This window comes from Amphibalanus amphitrite, unplaced genomic scaffold, assembly GCF_019059575.1.
Source record: "Amphibalanus amphitrite isolate SeventyFive unplaced genomic scaffold, NRLGWU_Aamphi_draft 001323F_arrow, whole genome shotgun sequence".
NCBI classification, from domain to species: domain Eukaryota; kingdom Metazoa; phylum Arthropoda; class Thecostraca; order Balanomorpha; family Balanidae; genus Amphibalanus; species Amphibalanus amphitrite.
In genome coordinates, this window is record NW_024882816.1 from 12248 (window position 1) to 34263 (window position 22016).

The 22016-nt window shown below is 53.3% G+C and overlaps 4 protein-coding genes across 4 annotated transcripts; all 4 read right to left on the reverse strand.

Moving 5' to 3' along the window:
* Positions 1–2103: 2103 nt before the first annotated feature.
* LOC122372148 (E1A-binding protein p400-like) lies at positions 2104–5705 on the reverse strand. Its single transcript, XM_043349030.1, has 3 exons — positions 5587–5705; positions 4943–5088; positions 2104–4543 (listed from the first exon to the last, which is right to left on the reverse strand). The coding sequence occupies exons 1-3, from the start codon at positions 5608–5610 to the stop codon at positions 2104–2106; spliced, it is 2610 nt and encodes an 869-aa protein (XP_043204965.1). The 5' UTR covers positions 5611–5705.
* Positions 5706–10165: 4460 nt separating this feature from the next.
* On the reverse strand, positions 10166–13022 carry LOC122372149 (sodium- and chloride-dependent glycine transporter 1-like). Its single transcript, XM_043349031.1, has one exon. The coding sequence runs from the start codon at positions 12830–12832 to the stop codon at positions 10448–10450; it is 2385 nt and encodes a 794-aa protein (XP_043204966.1). The 5' UTR covers positions 12833–13022; the 3' UTR covers positions 10166–10447.
* Positions 13023–13371: 349 nt separating this feature from the next.
* Positions 13372–15440, reverse strand: LOC122372150 (cuticle protein 16.5-like). The gene is made up of 3 exons (XM_043349033.1): positions 15261–15440; positions 14700–14773; positions 13372–14437 (listed from the first exon to the last, which is right to left on the reverse strand). The coding sequence occupies exons 1-3, from the start codon at positions 15273–15275 to the stop codon at positions 13768–13770; spliced, it is 759 nt and encodes a 252-aa protein (XP_043204968.1). The 5' UTR covers positions 15276–15440; the 3' UTR covers positions 13372–13767.
* A 3341-nt stretch (positions 15441–18781) lies between these two features.
* LOC122372151 (ras-associated and pleckstrin homology domains-containing protein 1-like) lies at positions 18782–20835 on the reverse strand. The gene is made up of 3 exons (XM_043349034.1): positions 20657–20835; positions 20258–20364; positions 18782–20016 (listed from the first exon to the last, which is right to left on the reverse strand). The coding sequence occupies exons 1-3, from the start codon at positions 20669–20671 to the stop codon at positions 19377–19379; spliced, it is 762 nt and encodes a 253-aa protein (XP_043204969.1). The 5' UTR covers positions 20672–20835; the 3' UTR covers positions 18782–19376.
* Positions 20836–22016: the final 1181 nt, after the last annotated feature.

The window sequence follows — 22016 nt, forward strand, 5'->3', positions numbered from 1 at the left end:
CGTTGGCAGACTAGTGCAGTGCTGGCTGTGATAAGCAGAGCTCCTTCCACTGGCTGGTGTTTGGCGGCCCAGACTGGACCAGACTGGACCACGTGACTCCGCAGTCGCACCACGGACCAAGACCGGACCGAGGAGGCCATGCACGCAGGACGGCGGTCGGCGGCCGCCCACGCTCTGCGCTGGTGAGTACCACCGTGTTTTGTTTCTGCCTGGCTAAATGGGTCTGTCCAAAGAAACCATGATACCTGTCAGGTTCGTCGCAATTCACCCCGTGTTCAACTGTACACTCAAGTTAGCCAATGAAATAGCATTTTGCCCAGCTGCAGCAATATCAATTATCAATATGGTTTGGCTCACGTCCGTATTGCCCCGCGAAATCCGACATGCCAGATTTGGGCTGGTGTGGTACCTAAACCGCCAACGCCGTCGGAACAAGGGGGTTGGGTCGACATGACTCTGTTCCGGCTAGCCAGTCTTTGCCGTAGCGCTCCGGAGTTGGTATGGTTTCGGAGTAGGTATTCGGACCGTCAAGTCCGGCTCCCTACCACGGCGTTGCTACGCGGCTGTCTCTTAGCTGCTCTGGCTTACTGCGGCTGAAGTACGGTTGAGGTATGGCACGGCTGATGCTGCACAGTTGGCTGTGGTGTGGGCGAGCTCTGGGATCGTGTGTCAACTCCAGTAGAGTTTCAGACCTTGCCCGTATGTACTGCGGCCGGAGATAAGTGCCGGACCTAACCAGAATAAAACATAACCAGAGTAAAACCAACTACGGCCCAGGCCAATTTTGCTGGCTGGGCGATCCCTTCGTTTCGTGATACCCAAGTCAGTTTCTTTTCATGATAGCGACACCCGGCAGATCCTTATGTCGTTTTTCTGCATAGGCTGACTTGTAAGTACATACAGGCCCGAGGAGGCGGAGGGGGGGGGGCTGCATTCCTCCGAGCCGTTCCGTTTCGCTCAATGATTAAGCTAGAGCTTTGCGACAGAAAGAAGCGTGCGCCGTACGCAACAACTGGTAGGTATCGAATTTTCGGGTTCCAGAGTCGGTGACCTTTTAAGTCGTGAGTGCTCTGGAGGTTATTCATTTGTACAACCTCTAGTTCCCTGCGAAATATTTCTTTGTCACGGTACCCACTGAGAGCTTACGAGTTGCAACATTTTTGGACCGTGCAGAGGATCGCTTATGAAGTCATAGGTCAGTGAGCGGACCTGATGTGGTTAATGTCACAAGATCTGGCCTTTTATCTGAAGTCAAGTAAGCTAACTTTCAGCTCCTTATCCCTAATCCGTTCCGAGCGATCGCGAGAAATCCGTCGTGGGGCACGCCTCCTCTTCCCTCAAGGCTGGCGCGTTACTTCGTAGGTCGCTCGGCCGCTCCAGCTTTGCTTATTACTCGCACCCATCCAGTACCCTGCTTGTTGTAAGCATCCCTGTATTGAGACCTCAAATATATATTATCAGACATTTTATTTCAGCAGCTCCTTCACCACGTCGGTTGATCCTTTATGCCCTAGCGCGGCGCGGCTGCAGCGGACGCATTCCCCGTCCACGGGTCATGCGGTACAGCATAGATTCAGGCGCCGCCGCTCCTGCCATCTAGTGACGAAATTGTCGACACTGAAGCGCCGGCGCCTGTCGATCAATTAAAGCCGTAGCCCGGCTATAGCTGTTTAGTTTTTTTTTTTTAAATAAATTTTTTAGAGGTATCTTATACTAAGGATATGTATCAGAAAGGAAGGTAATGTTAAAAATTGATGTTCGATGTTGATACGGTGCAGTTATTTACCCTCAGCAGTCAGCACCCTCAGCTAACGAGTAGCTGCCAGCATTTCCGCGAGCTCGAACACATCGATGTCTATAAATAGATACTGCAATGAGATGCTAGCTTCACATGAAACCAGACAGTCATTCAAGCACTTTTTATTATCTAAAATAATTTAACATTACTTGCATTACAGATAACACCTCAACCCTCACGTGTTACAGCACACTAGGTAACATACATAATAAAAACAATGAACGATTCATAGAGGATAATGCAGCACATGCCGAGCATCGGTTCGCACCTGCTCACGGCTGCCGTTTCCCCGGCAGATTGTTACTTTACTTTTGTATAGACCTGGCCTGTACTGTGACGTACTGTACCGGCTGGTACTGGGCCGCCGGCTGTACCGCGCGGTACTGCGTCTGGTACTGGGCAGGTACCGGTCCCTGCGGCTGCTGGTACTGCAGTTGGTACTGGCCGGACGCCCGGTCCCGGACCAGATACTGTCGGTACTGGGGAGATGTCTGCTGCTGCTGCGTTTGCTGCTGCACCACCTGGTACTGACCGGCTACTGGCTGCTGCACCGCACGGTACTGACTGGTTGCTGGCTGCTGCACCACCTGGTACTGACTGGTTGCTGGCTGCTGCACCACCTGGTACTGGCTGGGTGCTGGCTGCTGCACCTCATACTGGTACTCTGCGCTCGCCTGCTGCTGTACCACCTGGTACTCCTGTCGGTCCTCTGCGGGTACCCGCTGCCGCACCACCTGGTACCGCTGCTCGTACTCGGCAGGCCTCTCCCGCTCCGTCTCCTCTCGATCCTCCTCTTGTTTTTCCTTCTGATTTTCCGCGCTGTCGTCTGACGAGAAGACGTACACCGTGCCGTCTTCTGCCCGGTACAACGCGCGCTGCTGCCTCTCCGTCTGGTACTCTGCGTACTGAGACTGCGTCTCTTCAGGACGGTACTCGGTGTACTGAGGCTGCGTCTCTTCAGGACGGTAATCGCGGTACTGAGGCTGTGTCTCTTCAGGACGGTACTCGGTGTACTGAGACTGCGTCTCTTCAGGACGGTACTCGCGGTACTGAGGCTGTGTCTCTTCAGGACGGTACTCGGTGTACTGAGACTGCGTCTCTTCAGGACGGTACTCGGTGTACTGAGCCTGTGTCTCGTCTGTTTGGTACTCTGTGTGCTGAGGCTGTGTCTCGTCTGTCTGGTACTCTGTGTGCTGAGCCTGTGTCTCGTCTGTCTGGTACTCTGTGTGCTGAGGCTCCGACTCCTCCGTCCGGTATTGCCTCTCTGACCGGCGCTCTGAGGTTTGCCGCGCCGTCAGCGAGCGACCTATGACCGGCTCACCATCTGCCTGAGACCATCTCTGTTCCTGTTCCGCGGGGGCCCAGCTCTGCTCCTCCTCCCCCGCCGGGGACCACCGCTGCTCCCCCGCCGGGGACCAGTCCTGGCCCTCCCCCGAGTGGACGTAGACTACGGTGTGGGCGTGGTCGGCTCGGCGGCGCTCCTCCAGTCGGGAGTACACCTGCGGCGGCTCGGTGCCCGGGAACAGCTGCAGGCCCGGCGCTCGGCCCGTCACCGGGTCGCGCTCCAGCCGCAGCCCGCCGCCCTCCAGCGGTCCGTCCAGCTCGGCCTGTGAGGTGTACTCGGCCAGAGAGACGAGCGGCGCGCCCAGCGGCACCGGTCGCCGCGCCTCCTCCGCCTCCTCCTCGTCCGCGGGGACCGCTCCGGAGTCCGAGTCCGGCGTCCGACCGGTGACCTGCACCGGGTCCGAGAGCCGGGTGGTCACCGGGAAGGTCACCTGCCGCGCCGTGCCCAACGGAGGCGGCGCCGGAGGGCGGACCACCGGGGGACGGGGCACCGGCGGCGCCACGGTCGGTGGGACCGGGGCAGGGACCGGGGGGCGGGGCGTGGGCGGTGCGGGTCCAGGGACCGGGGGACGGGGGGTCGGTGGGGCGGGGCCGGGTACCGGAGGACGGGTGGTGGGCGGCGCGGGGGGACGGACCGGTGGCGGCCGGGGCAGCGGTGTCACCACGCCCGGCGGCGGGCCCGGCGGCGGGGCCGGTCCCGGCAGGGTGGCGGTAACGGTGACGATGGGCGGTCGGACGGTGACTGTCGGCAGGACGGTGGCTGTGGGCGGCGGCGCCGGAGGCCGCACAGTGACGGTGGGCGGCCGCACGGTGACGGTTGGCGGCGCCGGTGGCAGGACGGTGGGCGGCCGCGGCCCCACCACGGTGACTGTCGGCCGGGGTCGGACCACGGTCACCGTCACCGGGCCGGGAGCCGGCGCCGGCGGCGGCCGGACGACGAGCGCCCCCGGGGGGCCCGGCGGCGGGCCGCCCTTGTACCCGTGCTTGTGACCCTTCTTATGTTGTCCCAGGATTTCCGGGAACTGGTATTTATTCTTGTTCAGTGGACTGGAGGCTTTGATGCTCTCCTCCAAAGACCTAAACACTCCGTATTGTCCGTACGAGTAATGGTGTTTGTTCTCCTCGATGTCCTTGTTGGGGAAGCCGTACTCGGCTGTGTGTCCGTAACCATGGTCATCCCCCGAGTCCAGGTGGCCGGACATTCCGTAGTCCTCCTTGTGGTGGGAGTACATGTCCTCCCCGTACTCGTGGTACTCCTCGGGACGCGGCCAGAGATGGTGCCGGATCACTATCGGCTTCGGCTTCTTGAACTTGTACTTTTTGAAGCGGAGGATCTGAGTAGCGGGCTCGGCACGCGGTATGTCCTGCTGGAGAACCTCACCTTTATGACCTTTGTGGCCTCTGCAGAGGGAAGAAACAGGGTTACCAATGACACTCCGAACATATTTCATTTATCTGTACAGAAATTATGCCACAGTTAAAAACTTTTTAGAGGATAGTTGAATGTAGGGAAAGAACGCAAGATTCTAGCTTTTAATTTGCGTCAGCAGTCAGCACTAATTCATACATTCACCAGTAGCGGCGGGACACCTTCAATTAACAGGGGGGGGGGGGCACCGCCAACTTTTGGTCCCATTCTTTCAATGCAAAGCCCATAGGGCTAATGTTAAAGTGCCAAAATCAAAGGGGGACACGGTGCCCCGGTACCCTCCCCATTACGCCGCCTATGACATTCACATCTAAAAAGGCGTGCAAATGTTACCTATAACATGGTAGTCGCTGATATTATCGTTGACTTACTTTCCCTTTCCTCCGCCGATGAACGACGGCCTTCCCATCATGGACGAGTAGAGCATTCCGGCGAGCGCGGCTCTGCTGGCCAGCGCCAGAGCCATCATGGCCTGCCCGGCGGCGGGGGGTGCCAGTATTGAGGCCAGCAGCAACACCTGACGGCACATATAGGCGTCAGGGAGGCCGAGGGGTTCTGACACACGACTTGTCCGGCGCCGCGGGGGCGCCATTAAATTGAGGCCAGCAGCAACACCTGGCGGCACATACATATAAGGGCTCTGACACACCAACTTCCGGCGCGCGGCGGGAGGTGCCATTACTGAGGTCAGCAGCCACACCTGACACTGCAGCGCACACCCAGCTCAGAGACGGGACAGGGGGCAGAGACGGGCCCGACTCAGGGGTTGACAGGGACAGAGAGCCAGAGACGGACTGATTCAGGGAGGGACAGGGACAGAGACAGACTGATCCAGAGCCGGAACACAGACAGACCGATTCAGAGACCGAGTACTTACAACTGGCATAAAAGCTGAAATTGCCCTGCCAAGTTCTGAACTTTGTCTCTATAATAACAATCAATCATAGCATGCATGCACTAATTTGCGATGATATTCAACCGAAGCGGTTTCCGGCTAAAGAATCGATCAGCTTACCGTCAATTGGCGCGTGTGAACCATGGTGTCGGAGCAGCCGGCGCGCGGACCGTGCCGCGCGGACGTCCTCCCCGTGTGTCTCCGCGGCGGCGACACTGACTGAGCGGGGTCGCGACGCTTCTCTCCGCCGGTCAGGAGCTGAGAGCGCCCGCGGCCGTCCGACCGGCCCAGCCGGACGGGACGCCCCCCGCACAGCCTCGGTATGACCCAGAACCGGCGACCTCACGTGACCCGGCCGGCCGACGCCGCTCCTCCGACCGGCTGACCGGGCCGACCGCTTCTGGTGACGACTTTCGTCCCGACCGGCCGCCTCCTCTGCGGTCGGCGGCAAATTGATGTGGTCCGTTGCTCAATGCGACGGCATGTGACGGTCGTCCGCTCGTGCGCACCGACATGCGTCCCGATTTTTCCGAGTGCGCTACTGCAGGCTGGTGTCGTCAGAGCTGTCGGTACCGCCGGATTACACACTGTGGAAGTGGTGAGAGTCCCGTATTATCCCCATATCTTGTCTACAACACTTTTGTTCCGTGTGAACCCTGGTCTCGGGAACCTCGGCACTACGACTTTCGTTTTCGATAACGCTTTAGAAAGGAAAGGCATATTATTATTAGAGGAGTGAAAGTGCAAACGTTTTTATTCTATTTTCTACATGACCCGAGTTGAATTATTTCTTTTTAGGTAGGAGTACCTGTGTTTCGAGTCTTAGGTAATCTTCGCATGTGCTGAGGAAGAAAATTGATTGCAGGATCTTTATCTGAATTTCTTATTATGCCTGGTCTTTAAGAAAATCCAATGCATGAATATCGGGTGTCGAAATTATCTATTGATTGGAAGTAATATAAGACTCATCCGACTTTTATTTGGGCAATGTCTTCTAGCTATTGAGCCTCTCAATATTGGGACATTTTAAGAAATTTAGGCCGAATACTGACTAGACAGCATCGCTAAACTAAGGAATTAAAAGTAATCTGTGTCCAATATTCTGCCAAATTCTGCTGATCCACGAAGGTTAAAAGTTCCCATTACGCTCTATCCCTACCTTGCAAACTGAAGATACGTTCAGACACCTCATCGTCTAATTTGATTCGGGATTCATGAGAATATCTAGTTGTGTTTCCACGTTATTGTTCAATGCAACGCAGGGCTGTAACAAAAGGTACTGCAATATTCAGCTCATCAACATTTCTCTTGAACAATCCTTTGTAGGATAAATCAATTTTGAAGCGTGCTCATTAGACAAACCTGGTTAAGAAGAGAAATTTGACATAAATGAAATATGTTTGGAAATTACATCCCTGAGCACTTTCATTGCGGATTATTTCATGATGATATCATCGGACTTTAACTACAAAAGACGATCGTAGACAATCGACATGGGCTTGTGGCCATGGCCATTGCTTCATCAGTTATGCATTATCGCTTCAATTTTACTTATCATTTTGTCACGAGGTATTCATTTACACTTGAATTTAGTTAAAACCCGCGCCCCGTAGGGGGGGGGGGCGAAACGGCCCCCCTGTCCTTTTCCGTCGATATCTCCTAAACGGCTAGAGATATCGCCACCAAACCCCTCCGGGCATCAATTTTACATATTGTGACCAAACATTTTTCCAGAGGCTATGATAGGTTGGCCACAAATGACGTCAGAATGACGTCACGTTCTGCCATTTTCGACCGAAAAAAGACCTTTGCGAGAAGAGCTGTCAGGCCTACAGCTTTGAAGATACAGAAAAATGATCAAGACATAAAACGTTTAGAACTGACAGGGCTACAAAACTGCTATCTCGGATTTTTGAAATTTTTGAGTTTTGACCCCCAAAAATCAAAAAAGCAATTTTTGGATATATCTGTCAAAAAATCCAAAAAGTTTTTGAGTTTCGAAAATACCGGAATATATGTGATAGTACCTACCGTCTTCTATCTACATACCAAATTTCAAATCATTATCTTGTTTTTTGGCCAAGTTATAGCGAAAGAACTGTTCAAAAATGATGACGTCAAATTTTCAAACTCAATTTTTGGCAATTCTAGACCACGTAGAGCAAAACAAAGACCACCATTAGACTCCGCGTGACAAGCTGCATCGAAGTGATACCTACACATTTTATGCAAAAATATCAACTTTGAAATTTGACCTAATTTGACCTGACCTTGACCTGACCTTCACCAAAACGTGACTTAAGCTGGCCCCAAAGGCTGCCTGACCCACATAATCGCATTTGTCATGTAAAATGGACCATAAAACATGTATCACACGACACTTTCATATTGTGACCCCCAGGTGACCCCAGTGACCTGACCTCTGTGACCTGACCTGGCATCAGTGACCTCAGATAGCAAAGTATGTGTTTGACGAACAATGTACCATCGATGGTTTTCAATAACTTACCAATTTACTCGATTTCACAACACATTTCTTGAAATGCCTGTGAACGGCGAAAATCCGACCTTTGACCTGACCTGTGACGTCATCGGTTTGACCTAGGTCAATGAAATTTGGTCACAAGGTAGTTCACCTGTGGGGCTATCGAACGCCGTTTGAATTTTGAAAATCGGCCGGTAAATTTCCGAGATCTTAGGGTGGGCCGAAACGCCCCCCCCCCCGCCCTACGGATGGTAGGGTCCGCCGATAGCCCTACGGAGCGCGGGTTAACAGTGCTTTGAGCAATTGTTTTGCTTTGATTGGAGGAAGTCATCCAAAAGTACAGAATGGCTTGCTTTCCGACGGGATTTATCTGTTTGAAATTACCAAAAAGCCTCGGCGTCTTATGCTGATCCAGAATTGGAGGATCAAAAGCATACGATAGCATGCTTTTGCATCCGGAAATTCCCATTGGTGGGTCGCTGAAAAAAAGTTCGGCTGAACCTGTTTGTCAGTGAGTGAGTATGTGAGTTTGTCCAAGCTTTTTTTGGACCTGGAGTCAAAATGGGTGGACCGATCGGGACGAAAGTGGGACCGTTTGATTCGTCTCCGGCGAGGTAAACTTTTGGTGCTGGCCTCGGTTCGCTCGGTGCTTCGTGGTACATGCTATTCCGCTTCAAAGTTTCGGTGACACGAAATTTTTTGTCAAGGCTACAGGTCAACCCGAGGTCACGGGCAAAGTCATACTGGCGGGACACATCGGTAACACCTTGAACCAGTTTCCAGGGGGGTCACCGTCTGCGAGGGGTGCAGGCTGCACGTGCTGGGGTCGGAAAACCGTTTTGACGTGAGGTCCTCTGGCTCAAAGAAATTTTAAGCTATCAACCTCAAAATCGGTTCAATGGTAGTCCCAGGCAAGGCCTCCAAAATAATGCACATTTGGTTGAGCTAAACTCTGTGGTGATTGAGCTATGCACGTGCAAGCCGATTGCACCCCTTCGTACGTTGCCACGCCTGCAGGGTAAACGGCAGCTCTAACTGGTTCAAAACTTGCAGGTCATAAGAAGAATACATTTGATCACGACATTCCGGCGAGATAATATCCGAGGGGTGCAAGCTGCGCGTGCGGGGGGCGGATAACGGTTTTGACGAGGAATCCTCTGATCCCGGGAAACGTCGATCTAGCGACACAAAAGTCGGTTTTTAATGAAGTCATTGAGCTATGGATCCTCCAATTCTGGCCCAAGGCAACGCACGAGCGCTGCCGGCATCTAGTTAAAGGTAGTGTGCCACCTTTGAAAGATTTCCCATTTTATTTTTCCTAGGATAAGAAGCTTCTGTTTTTACCTAATATCGCAAAAAAAAAAATCAAAAATGGGCCTGGAATAGTGCCTTTTTCGCCTAAAAGTTTTTCGGTTTTTAGATATGTATAACAACTGTAGTGGGCTCACCTGCAAACAGGCGTCGGGCAACAATCGCGAATGCGGCGCACTTGTGACGATAAGCAAAGGTCATTATAGTGTTACGACCATACGACGTACGGGAATGAGTTATCAGCTGTCTAATCGTAGACAACACAATGTCGAGCCTTAAACTGTAAGCCCGTATTGGTATTGTTTCTTTTATTTGGCTGTCGAACATTATTTATGGTTTGAAATATGATTTTATGTAAAATAATTGATATGAAAAAGCCGTCTTATAAGTTATGACCCCATTTCACCACACGCAAGTGGCAGAAATGACAATGATCAGCTGACGCATTTTTCGTGGCCGAAGTCAGAGCGCGCGGCCCGACGCACCACGCGTATTTGGAAATTCCGACCTCGACGAGCATCAGAAGCCACCTAACAGGCGTGTTCGAAACCGCAGGAGATGATGATGAACGGGTTTATCGAAACTTGATTGGATGAGCATATCGGTAATAGCGATTTCAGTGTGTGCATTTATTGTTCATAGTGGTGTGAAATGTGGTTGGGGTACGACCGACAACCCGTCGGGGCGAATTTCGCACTGGGGTACTCAAAATTTGAAGAATTTAAGACGTTTCCATGAGTTTTGAAGGTATGGATAAGTTCTAAAAATCCGGTTCTCCTTATCTGGGCCATTAACTCCATACGGTCCAAGAAAGCTGGCACACTACCTTTAACTGGGTGTACCGTATAGCTTAACAGGCACTAGAGCTGTCTACGAATCCCTCGATATCGATAAATATAACACTCGTATTCAGTATATCATATTCAGGTTCACAATTGCAGGGGAACATTGTTCGATGGGGCCCACTGAGACATTCGCTCCACATATAGGATAATCCTGCAACACTGCTAAAATCAGCGCACAATAATCAATCATAACGTTTGGGTCTTGATGGTTTCTGGGCTCCATTTTAGCTCGTAAGAACACATTGCAGTTATTGTGATTATGACTGTCGAAAATAACACATTGCTATGTTGCGCCTACCGGGCGGGTCCCATCTTACACACATAGGGGCTGCTCCCTTGCCTAGGGTTCTGCGGCCGGTGAGCGGCCTCGCGACCCGCCGCCCTTGGAGGCCAGGTCCTCGGTGGACCAGCCGATGACCGGGCTGTACACATACGTCATCAGAGACGACTTGGACGTCATCAGCGCCTGCGACGGCTTGTCGATGACCTCCTGGGAGGGCTGCTGTCGCACCACGCACTCGTCGAGCAGGCCGGGCCGCCAGTGGCGGGTGGGCGCGCACACGTCCAGCTCGCTGTCGAACCGCTCGGTGCGCCGGCACTCGATCAGCACGTAGCCGAGCAGCAGGCACACGGGGCCGGCGGCCAGCAGGCCGCTCACCGAGAACGTCCAGCCGGTCAGCTCGCCGCGCAGCGGCCGCCCCGGCAGCATCGCCTCCTCCACCACCGTGCCGAAAAACAGCACCACCAGCAGCACCGGGCACACGATGCACCATGAGATGCCCCAGTAGTTGAACGACCACCGCATCGAGACGTTCATGGCGTCCCGGAGGTCGTCCAGCAGCCGCTCCACGCTCAGCGTGGAGTTGACGGCCACCAGCAGCGCGGTGGTCAGTGCGATGCTGATGTAGACGCTGACGTGCTGGTAGACGGACAGAAAGGTGAAGTAGCTGGCCTGCACGGTGCTCACCGCGTCCACCACGAAGAACACGGCGCACAGAAGGAGCACCACGGCGCGCGTGGACAGGCCGCGCACCAGGTTCAGCTCGCGCAGACTCGCCTCGATCGTCAGCAGCACGATCTGGACGAACCCAAGACCGGCGAGCACGATGGCGAGCAGCATCAGCACGGACCAGTTCTCGCTGTCGGGCAGCATGCCCAGGGTCGAGGTGAGCCGCACCAGGGCGTGGTGGTCCCCGTAGGCCGCGGTCAGCTCCCGCGCCTCCTCGCCGACCTCGACGGCGTGCGTCCCGGCCATCAGAGCGTAGCACACCACACATATGACGCTCACCGCAAACTTCACGGCGATCAGTGTGACGGCCGAGCGTTTGCAGTTGTGCGTCAGCATGTTGCGGCTGTAGATGAAGCTGTTGACGCCGAGGCCGGTGCTCTGGGTGCACAGGGTATATTTGGCGGCGTTCAGCCAGTCGCGCGAGTCGGCCAGTGAGACGGGGTCGATGGCCAGCAGGCTGAGGGCGGCCCGCGCCGCGCGCTGCGAGCTCAGCAGCGAGATGGTGAGCGCCGTGACGACGAGCAGCGGCGCGCCGATGACGAACGGCAGCGTGTACCGCACGCCGGCGGCGCCGGCCTGCGAGACGAGCGCCGCCAGCATCCAGCAGACGAGCAGCGAGATGGCCACCGCGCCCTGCGCGCGCCGCAGCCCCGGGATCACCGCGTACGGCACGCGGTCGAAGAACTCCACCCCTGCGACGGTCCGCAGCTGGTGCAGCCGCGTGTGGTTGAACATGAACGAGTGGTTCGACTGAGGTACGCACGCGGAGGAGAGGTTCCACCGCGCGACCCGCTCGTCGGCCGGCTCGCACACCTCGCGCACTGTGAGGCAGCGCCGGCCGACGAAGAGGGCGGCGCCCTGGCTCTGGCAGCTCTGGTCCAACCGGTGGGTGTAGCACAAAGGGCCGTTGTAGCTGTTGGAGCAGGTGCTCCAGGCGGCCGGACTGCGGGTGGCCTCCACGCTGTAGAGCGCCGCGCTGCTCACCACTGGCATGTACGTGATGGCGATCACAATCAGTGAGACCAGCATGGCGTACGAGAAGCCCTTCAGCACCGGCGCCATCTCCGGCATCAGCCGGGCCAGGCCGTGGCCGCAAAACTGGCCGAGTGCCGCCTCCAGCAGGAGCATGGGCGCGCCGAACAGCACGAGGCAGGCGGCGTACATGAGGAGGAAGGCGCCGCCGCTGTGCTGCAGGCTGAGGTGCGGCATGTAGAGCAGGGTGACGACGCTGACCAGCGCGCTGCAGCCGACGGCCAGCAGCTCGCCGTCCGAGCCCCAGACGCCGCGGTCCTCGCGGACCTTGCGCTCCGTCATCGACTCCAGCAGGCGCGACACGGTGCGCGCCGGGTTGAACAGAATCATACGCGAGCCGCCCGGCCTCTGCGCCGCCTCCTGCGGGACGAGGTCACACTGCGGACACTCGAACTTCCGGGCGGCCGGATCGCGGAACCTGGTCTTCCGAACTGTTCTGGAGTCTTTGCTGTCGTTTGAGAGCACCTCGATTCCCTCAGAGTCTACGACGATTGTGCCAAATTCTGTGTTAATCTTTCGCTTTCTAGTTTCTGCGAGTAGTAGCAGTGAGGGGGTGAGTGTGGCCGGCTTCTTTGTGTTCACGGCCGGAACTTCGGGGAGGGTCACTTGTTCAGTTCCATCGGTGGTGCTTGCCTCCGTTTCTTTTGTTGAACGACTTTCTGGTATGGTGACAAAGTAGTCCATCTCGATAACTTTCAATAGATTCCGCCCTTAGAAATGATTATTGTGTCCAATGTATCTTTTTGCTAATCGATTCAGCTCAATCAGGTTTCTTGTGACATATGCAAATTATTGTGAATGACCACTTCGTGGAACCCAGTTATTGTCCCATTTATACGCAATCGACGTAAACGATTTCTTAATGGTCTATTTTTTGCCTGTTTCAAGGCCTTTTTTGTATTGGCTGTCTATTTTTTACGTCTCTCTTGATAAAACTCGTGCAGTTGAACAGACGCACTTCCCAAATTATTTTTGATAAAGATCGTGGTGAGATCCAAAAGAGTACGTATCGCCATTGTGCCCCTATCTCGACCATTGGTATTGTGCACTGATTCGTTGATCAGTAACTCATCATTAGTAGTTCCTTTGGTTGCAGTGAGCAGTAAGCAATCCATTGCTTTTGACGTCACTTACCTATTTACCTTATGATATAGCTCAACATTTTGCCGGTACTCAGAATCGTAACTTTTCCTGACCCTTTCCATTTGCGAAGATGGCTGTCGTTGGTAAAACGTGGCGTTATACCTATATTGACATAAAGTTATAAGAGTGGAGTGATGCGAGAGGAATGTCTCGATTTTATTTTGTATCACCAGCGTGCCGTTGCTGATATCATCATATCATGCATAGAATCCAGATACATTCACATCACGCCCTACCACTGGCTGACATGTCCACACTTCTGGAGAGGGATGTGTATGAACATGATGTCGCACGACTACGCTGAATTTAAGCACACACTGGATTCCCAATGATGTCGCATTCCTCGTCACTCGACCCTCGGAGACTGCGCCAACCGCTGTTCACTTGCCGTACCCGTGTGCCGCCGCGCCGGCGCTGGGTCCTTCGCCGGTCCCAGGTAGGTACCGGGGCGCTCTGCAGACCGCTCGGACTGCTGTTCACTTGCCGTACGAGTGTGCGGCCGGCGCGGGGTCCCGCGCGGGCGCCCCGTACCCGGCGGCGGGCTCGCGCGGCGGCGGCTCCACCACCGTCACCGTGACGGCCGGCTCTCGCACGGTGACGGTGCTGGCCAGCGGCTGCACGGTGACCGTCTGGGGTAGCGAGGTGACCGTCACCGGTGGCTGGTTCAGAGTCACCGTCTGCGGCGGCGACTGGGCCACCTGCTGGACCGTGACCGTCTGCGGCGGCGACTGCTGGACCACCGTGACTGTCTGCTGCGCCGGGGCCTGCTGGTACACCACCTGCTGCTGAGGTGGGGCCTGCTGGTACACCACCTGCTGCTGAGGTGGGGCCTGCTGGTACACTGTCTGCGCCGGGGCCTGCTGGACCACCACCTGCGGCTGGGCCTGCTGGTACACTACCTGCTGCTGAGGTGGGGCCTGCTGGTACACCACCTGTGGACTCGACTGAATGACGGCGGGCTGGGCTGCCTGGACCACCGCCGGCGCCGCCGCTGCGTACGTCAGGGCCGGGGCATAGGACCGTGCAGCGTAGGTCACGGGCGCCGTCGCCGCGTACTGGAGGGGAGCCGCCGCAGCGTACGAGACGGACGCCGCCTGCACCGGGTAGTAGTACGAGAAGGACGGCGCCGCCAGCGTGACACGACCTCTGCAAACAGAACGGATGAGGTCACTGGACGGTAGACGTGTCAGATGGCGCGGCAAACAAAAATACCTGGCTCGGTCGAATGTCATGGCCGAAAAATATTTTACCAGAGACCTCTGTATACCGTATACAGAGGGATGTATACAGAGGTCTATGATTTCACTAAAAAGTACCTATAACCAAATACAGGCGAAAAACTGTACTTGAGAATAATTGTTCGGCTGCTTTGGAAGTAACATCACAGTCTACTTTATTTAGGACTCACCCTTTTCCTTTCCCCTTGTGGCCACCAAATGTTGAGTGAGCTACACCAAAGCAAAATAGCATAGCTATCGCAACCTGTGGAAACGAAAGTACATACGTGTGCGTAAATATGAGTACAGGGATGAACGAGTGACGGGACTGTTTTAGTATGCTAAGAAACCTGAATGCATGCAACTATTTACTAATCTGTTCTTCTCAGAAGTTGTCTGAAGGCCATTTACAAATAATAGCTCATAATATGCTAGAAAAAGACGTTAGCATAATTGTTGACTGATTAATGTTGACAATGCAATGCAATAGCAAATCATAAACAGCATTCCTTTTTCGTTTCCCTAATCGTACCTATTTGTTTCCACAATAAGCTGGAACCATGGACATTGCGTAGGACGAGATCTCAGTGTACTTAGCACTCCTGAATAGTTGCGGATATTCTAGTGACCATAGAAGCGGGCCGCCGCTGTCAGCACCTAAACGTCCCACCGGCACCCTCTGTATCTTCGGTGACGGATAGATATACGGGGTGTGTGTAGGGAGGATTGAGCGTTATCCCCGCGGGTCTCACCTGTGAGGGGGCCATGCTGATGTCGGCGCCGCCGCCGCCGGCTGACGAGTGAGCCCACCCGTCTCCGCGGCGCCGTCCCGCCCTGCGCAGAGTGCACACTCTCTGCACAGCTGCCGACCTGGCGGTGAGGCAACACGGGCCGGCGGAGCGGCGCGCGCCCGACCCGAGCGGCGGCCGGCAGCCATCGGACGTCGAGCTCTGCCCCCTGAGCTGCGGTGGGGTCGGAGTTGAGACCTGTCCCGGCCGTGATAGGTTCAGTGGGACGGGAGCGGGACCGACAGGCTTGGGCCAGAAGGTGGGGCTATAATTATCTCTGGCTTGTGTTATCATCTCGACAAAATAACTTACTCGCCCGAGCTCAGTCTCAACTGTGCCATTATCTCAACCGAATGTCAACTAAATGTTAACACAGCACCGGATTGAATTCATTTTCATATACCTCACATACATGTCTGGTTCTAAACTCAAATCACGGTGTGTACCTGATACATTTGTCTGATAGTTTACTGGTCACTGATATCATCCATGTGACCTCTCGAACTGACCGACGAGACCAGATGAAGGGTTGATCCGGGTCCGGTTGTATGACCTAACAACTCTCTCGCCGACTCCAAAAGCCCACCTCACTCACAATGGACAATAGGAACCACAGGCAGCCGCTCAGTTCGGGGGACATCGCGGGAGAGCTGACTGCGAGCTGCCGGTCGGCCGGGCACGCCTCTAATCCCGGGAATTATCTTCATCGGTGACTTATTGATTTATGGAAAATGCATTGCAAGATTGTGCAGCATCCTAATTAATTGCGAAAATGTCATCAACATAGACTGTATCACATTGCAAAATGACACTTTAGTAAACCAGTTCCAGCTTAAGAACATTGTGCTTTCTAAAGCTAAATTTATCAAGCTGAACGAAGAGGAAGTATTTCACGACTTTCTTTTACTTTCGCATTTGGTTACTTGTCTTGTCACGACCGATTCGATCTGCAATATAAGTGGTGGCATTATTTCGGTATGATTGGGATAAGATGCAAGCTGATCTCTCTCTCTCTCTCTCTCTCTCTCTCTCTCTCTCTCTCTCTCTCTCTCTCTCTCTCTCTCTCTCTCTCTCTCTCTCTCTCTCTCTCTCTCTCTCTCTCTCTCTCTCCCCCTCCCTCCCTCCCTCCCTATGCCCCCATTCTCTCTGCCCCTCCCTTTTCTCACTCCCCTTCTCTCTTTCTCTCTCTTTCTCTTTCTCCTTCTCATTCTCTATCTCTATCTCTATCTCTATATCTATCTCTTTCGCTTTCTATTTGGCTTTCTCTTTTTCTCTCTTTCTCTCTTTCTCCCTTTATCATTTTCATTCTCATTCTCATTCTCTTTCTCAACTTGTACCTGTATTTGCTGGCTACCATTCATTTTAGGTGCAATAGGTATTACGCATTGCACATGATATGCAGTTTCAATGATTTCAATAATAAGGATGAACAATCGGACGATTCCAACGGCAAGCACAGTTTGAATTAACCCTCGACGTACCGATTGGTTTTCGATAGATATACCGAAGGGCCTAGAGGTGGTATGCTACCTTCGCCTTTCAACCCGATTCAGCTAGAGCTAGAGCTTGGCAGAAAAACGAGCATGTTCGATGTTCGCCGTTACGAGACGCAGTGAATGTTTCCCAGTGTTAAGGTCTGAGGCCAACTGGTTAGTGGTTAGGTAAGTACCTCTGAGGTCAGATCAAAGGCCCAAATTTCGAAGAGCAGTTTTTGGTAAACAATCTCGGGAAAAGCGCTCACATTAATAGGTACATGCCCAATACCTATGTGCATACATGAGTGACATATGTGTTACACGAGCGATGTAAGTGCACCTATTTATATACGATATACCTAGGTATATAAAAACGACAAATGCGTATATGAACGAAATTTAATGTGAAAAAACAACTTCGGAAAAATGGTCGCTGAACAATGAGTTCAGCGACCATCAGCGACCAATATCGGCTGATCGCGATCGGTCAAGTTCAGCAGCGTTTGATGACATACTTTTTGTTTAGGAGATCACCTTCGATGTTGGCCGCAGGACAAGGTCAAGTTGAACCCGGCCAGGTAGGTCAGAAGCTCATCGAGGGAGGTCTAATCATTTGATTAGGTAGCTCATGCTGAGTTGAATTGTGCCTTTCCGTACTTGCTTTATCATTGTAGTCGCCAGGTATGGACGAACAGGAGAATCCGCTTAATAAATCCTCGGATAATAAATCTAGCCGCTTATTGTGGCCGCTTTAGCTGTTCACGGATTATCTCCAATTCCATAGATAATTAGATACCCATAGTTAATACCTAAATCCGCTTAATAAATCCACGCACTCCGCTTAATAAAGCCACTTGGGAGTTTCGAAGTCCGCAGTGACGTCTCCCCACTCGAAACGTGGCATCCAACCCGCTCCCAAAGAACCGTTCTGGAGCAGCGGTCTGCAGCAGTTGGAGTTTTAAAAACAGAAGTTCAGGGCTATAAAGAGCGCAATCAACATGCACTTCAAATAAATGTTCCCGGCAAAGCAGGCACGCTCGGCTGTTCCGCGTTGGCATAGCAGGCATGACGGGCAGTGATCGTGGATGGATATGTTGACTTAATTGGTGTTACAGCTGTGCAGTGTGCGCCGTCACTTTCAGGGGCATTTCTACGCTCGCAGGTTTGGGGGTTGTCCAACCCTGAAACGCACGCCTTTATGAATAAGGCTGCATTACGAAAGTCAAATTATTGGGGACTGGACCCCGCGACCCCACCGATGCCGGAGCCCCTGGTCACTTTCATTGGAATAAGTAAAGCAATGAGCAATGCTAGCCTATGCGCTTGTATTGCAGGGGAACGGAACGTGCAGCTGCAATACACGCCTTTTAAATGAAAATAACTTAATCCGATTAATAAAGCCACCGCTTAATAAGTTCAAGACATCTTTGTCACCAAAGTGGATTTATTAAACGGATTCCACTGTATCTCCAACAACCTGATTGACGTCAATATCACTTAACGTCAAATATGACGTCATTCATGATTCAAGGCTCAAAGTGAAGAACAATTATCTGAAATTGGAAGAAGATATGAAATCATGATTGTGTCACTTCCGGCGCAAAGTACCTAATCAGTTTCTGTATTTTCCTTGTTAACGTATAATAGTGAGGTGGTCAGTTGACCAATCTGGCCCTTATAGAGAATGTAAGATCGGTATGCCTCCAAACTGTAAGAATCTAAAATGCGCGTAGTACCGAAGATCCACCGATCCGCCGAAGATAGCGCCGATGTATGTCAAATGATATATCTGATATCTCTATCTGTGACGTGTTCTTAGCCATCGCAAAGAAGACGTCGAGGTGACAAGCTACCCATAAGAGATAGTTAATGATTTAGATTTTAGACTGTAAGTAGAGAACACGAAGGCGAAAGTCGCTGTGGCTGCGATTCTGTAACATTTTCTTCGCTACTTTTACCTTAAAATCCTATTTTTTGTTGAACGTTGCTGACAGTCTCCTAAAAATGCTGTCTAGTTTTCCATGTATTTGGACATAACAATCAGGAACATACATAACAAAACAAATCAGATCATAGCAACTTGTTGCATGTATGGCAAATGCACGCACTTCTACAACATTTAAGCATTTAAACAATCAATGACAAGTAACTTTCAGCTGATGAAACACGATGGGCACCGGCTGATATCAAACTGACATAAATATCGCAACGTAACAACAACAAACTCGTGAGCTAACCGATAAGTGCCAAATGCTACCAAATGGTACATTTGAAGTTACAATGCTACTCTTCGTATTCACAACCTGCCCCTCCCTATATTGATTTATCGACATGGCCCATAGTGATTGCCAGAAAGAAACCTTGGGGCGGTAACAAGCTGGTCATTTACCTACCAAAATTGACTAACTCTCGCAATGATGATGGCAAATGACAAACAAACGCAGATTGTACGAGTTCTGACTTGCACTATTTGCCTTTTCTACTCGGCTCACTCTCTGATTTCCGGCGAGCTGATACTTCGTTCGCAGCATCTGACTGACCCTCTGCGGTGCCGGTGCACCTTTGCTCTACCCTCCTCTATCGTCCCCCGTCGGTGCCGTCGGCCTCAATCGTCGCCCGCCCTGTACTGACGAGAGGCGCCGTCGGCGGTCCAGTCGACCCTCTGCGGTATCGGCGGGGTGGCCGCCCCCTCCTCCCCCTGCTCAGTGTGCAGGGCCCGCGCCGCGTACCCCGTGCTGGGGGGCGCGCCGTACCCCGTGCTCGGCGGCGCGCCGTATCCGGAGCTGGGCGGCTCCATGTACCGCGTCACCGTCACGTAACGCTCCCGCCACTGGGTGACGAACTTGGGTTTTTCGAGGAACTTTGTGACGTAGACGGGCCGCGTGACGTAGCGCGTCACCACCACGGGCTTCTCGTGCGTCTTGGTGACGTAGACGGGCCGGTCGACGGGCACTTCGTGGCGCACGGGCACGTAGCGCGGCACGGGCACCGGCTCGCGTACGAACTTGGTGACGGGCGGCTCTTTGACCACGTGGTGTTTGACCACCTCGTGGATGACGGGCCGGGGCGGCGGCGGCGGCGGGGGCGGCGGCGGCGGCGGCGGCGGGGCCTGCGGGGCGGCCTGCACCATCACGACCGGCTGCTGGAGGAGGGGCACCGCCTGCTGCGGCTGGTAGACGGACTGCTGCTGCTGGAAGACGGGCTGCTGAACCGGGATCGGCACCGCCACCTCGATATACTCCTCCCTGGCGGGCGTCGGCAGCGGTGTCAAGGGACACGGTCGGGAGACAGACTGGTGGTCAGCTCATTGATAAACGGGGAGTGAATGTATATGATCACAACTATTCGACAACCCAGAAAAGATGGACAAAGGAGCTCATACGAACAGCAGACAACGGTAGCATCAGTGAGCATGACTATGAACATTTCAAAGGTTTCGTAAAGTCGCTTACGATCTCGTTACCGTTTACTTTTTGTGTAACTTACTCGTCATCTTGCCAGAGGTTCTTGAACTTGTCCCAGACGCCTTTATGCCCCTTGCCTCCTTTCGACATGGACACATGGCTCACCATGCAGGAAACGAGCAGAATCGTCTGAAACAGTGCCAACATCCCCACCATCAGACAGTTGACTGAGTATTACAGGGACACGATTGGTTAAGCAAAATGTTTGAATTTCAGAAGAATATTCACACAAGGAACTGTTGTAGTCCCGTGCCCCCATTGACGCGTAAGATGCTGCTTAGATAATGAGAAAGACAGCTGTTGAAGCTGTGAGCTGCAATCGCAGTCACACATGAAGCTACAATCGCGGCGGCAGAGCACTGCAGTCTACTTGTCACTTGAATCGGCACAGTGCACAGGTCCACTAACTTCGTAATCTTACCGTGCTGAGCCTCATGCTGGTGTCGTCTGGCGGTTGCCCGGTGTGGCCCCGAGCGCGGCGCCCCTGTTGTCCCTGTCGCGCGCTGCGGACTCGGCTGGTTCGTGTCGGCGGCGGCGGACTCCGCTGGGACGCAGCGGACTCGGCTGGGACGCTGCGGACTCGGCTGATCCGAGCGGGACGCTGCGGAGTCGCTGTTTTCCGCCGGCTCTCCGGAGTGCCACTGCAGCGTTCGGCCGGTGCGGTTATCCACCGGTCACTCCCCCCCCCCCCCCGTCCTCTGCTACCGGCCCGGTCACTCTCGCCAGCCCACGGGCCGTCCGGACGTCCGGCGAGAGGCCACCCCCCTCCCCGGCCCCAGCCGTCACCATAATTCACCAGCCGTCCACCTAAACACAGCCTCGAAGATGAGCCGAACCGGTCCCCGAGCGGCGGCAGCTTCTCCCGGCTTTCACTCCGAAGACAACCAGGCATCCGCGGCTCTCGAAAAATGCCGGATTACCAGAGAGATTGACAGAATGTCATCAATTAGTGAGTACGCACAACTCGGTGTCTTGGAAGAACTATATGAGTGTCGCGCTAACTCGGAGAAACCGTACATCTGCCGGTCTGAGGAAATCGTCCCGCTTTGACTTAGAGCGCCTGATAATCCACCGGATGGGCGACATTTTTTTTTTATTGGATTTGAACGCTGAGTTTCGTCTCTGGTCTTGTGTAGAGGTAATTTATATTCTGGTGGCTGATTTTAATGATTTGGTTGTCAGTGATTCACCATTGCACAACGCACAGGTCTCTTCCGATATTTCGCGAATGAACGAACGAAATAGCGGTCTTTTGATAAGAAATATAAGCTTTTCGCCAACGGCCAGCGTATGTTCTAAAATCTTTTCATTATTAATGCAGAGTAGCTCTCTAGCAACGAAATGTCATTCATTTGAACTTGAATGAACAAGGGCTATAGGGCCTTTTATGTTCTTTTAGGATAAGATGCCTTTGAAATTTATACTTTCGCCAGCATGCGATTGCCATTAACCCGCGCCCGGCTGGGGGTCCTGGATTTCCACGCCCTGCTGGGGGGGGGGGTGTTTGAACACCCCCCTTCTAACTCGGCTCCTGGGCCACGTAGCGATACGCGGAAGGCGGCGTTCGAAAGAGCGTCAAAAATAATGAGGAAATCACTTCGGTCAATTTTTTGGTCAGGTCAAAGGTCAGGTCACCAGAGGTCATTGAAGGCAAAATTTCGCCGATTTCCAGGTCGAATGTCGACAATTTCCAAGAAGCCAACGCATAACTCGGGAACCAATAGAGCTACAGCGCCGCGGAAAAGCGCATTCGATAGCCCTTTTAACGCCCTTTCTGAGTA

What these genes read in the sequence shown, in the direction of transcription:
- LOC122372148 (XM_043349030.1), bottom strand. Translation starts at nt 5,610, where the DNA reads ATGGTTCACACGCGCCAATTGACG. An exon ending in TTCACACGCGCCAATTGACG is followed by an intron (nt 5,089 to 5,586) that starts GTAAGCTGATCG and finishes ATGTGCCGTCAG; the next exon opens with GTGTTGCTGCTGGCCTCAAT. An exon ending in ATCGGCGGAGGAAAGGGAAA is followed by an intron (nt 4,544 to 4,942) that starts GTAAGTCAACGA and finishes TTCCCTCTGCAG; the next exon opens with AGGCCACAAAGGTCATAAAG.
- LOC122372149 (XM_043349031.1), bottom strand. Translation starts at nt 12,832, where the DNA reads ATGGACTACTTTGTCACCATACCAGAAAGTCGTTCAACAAAAGAAACG.
- LOC122372150 (XM_043349033.1), bottom strand. An exon ending in CACAAGGGGAAAGGAAAAGG is followed by an intron (nt 14,438 to 14,699) that starts GTGAGTCCTAAA and finishes TTCTGTTTGCAG; the next exon opens with AGGTCGTGTCACGCTGGCGG.
- LOC122372151 (XM_043349034.1), bottom strand. An exon ending in AACCTCTGGCAAGATGACGA is followed by an intron (nt 20,017 to 20,257) that starts GTAAGTTACACA and finishes GACGCCCGCCAG; the next exon opens with GGAGGAGTATATCGAGGTGG.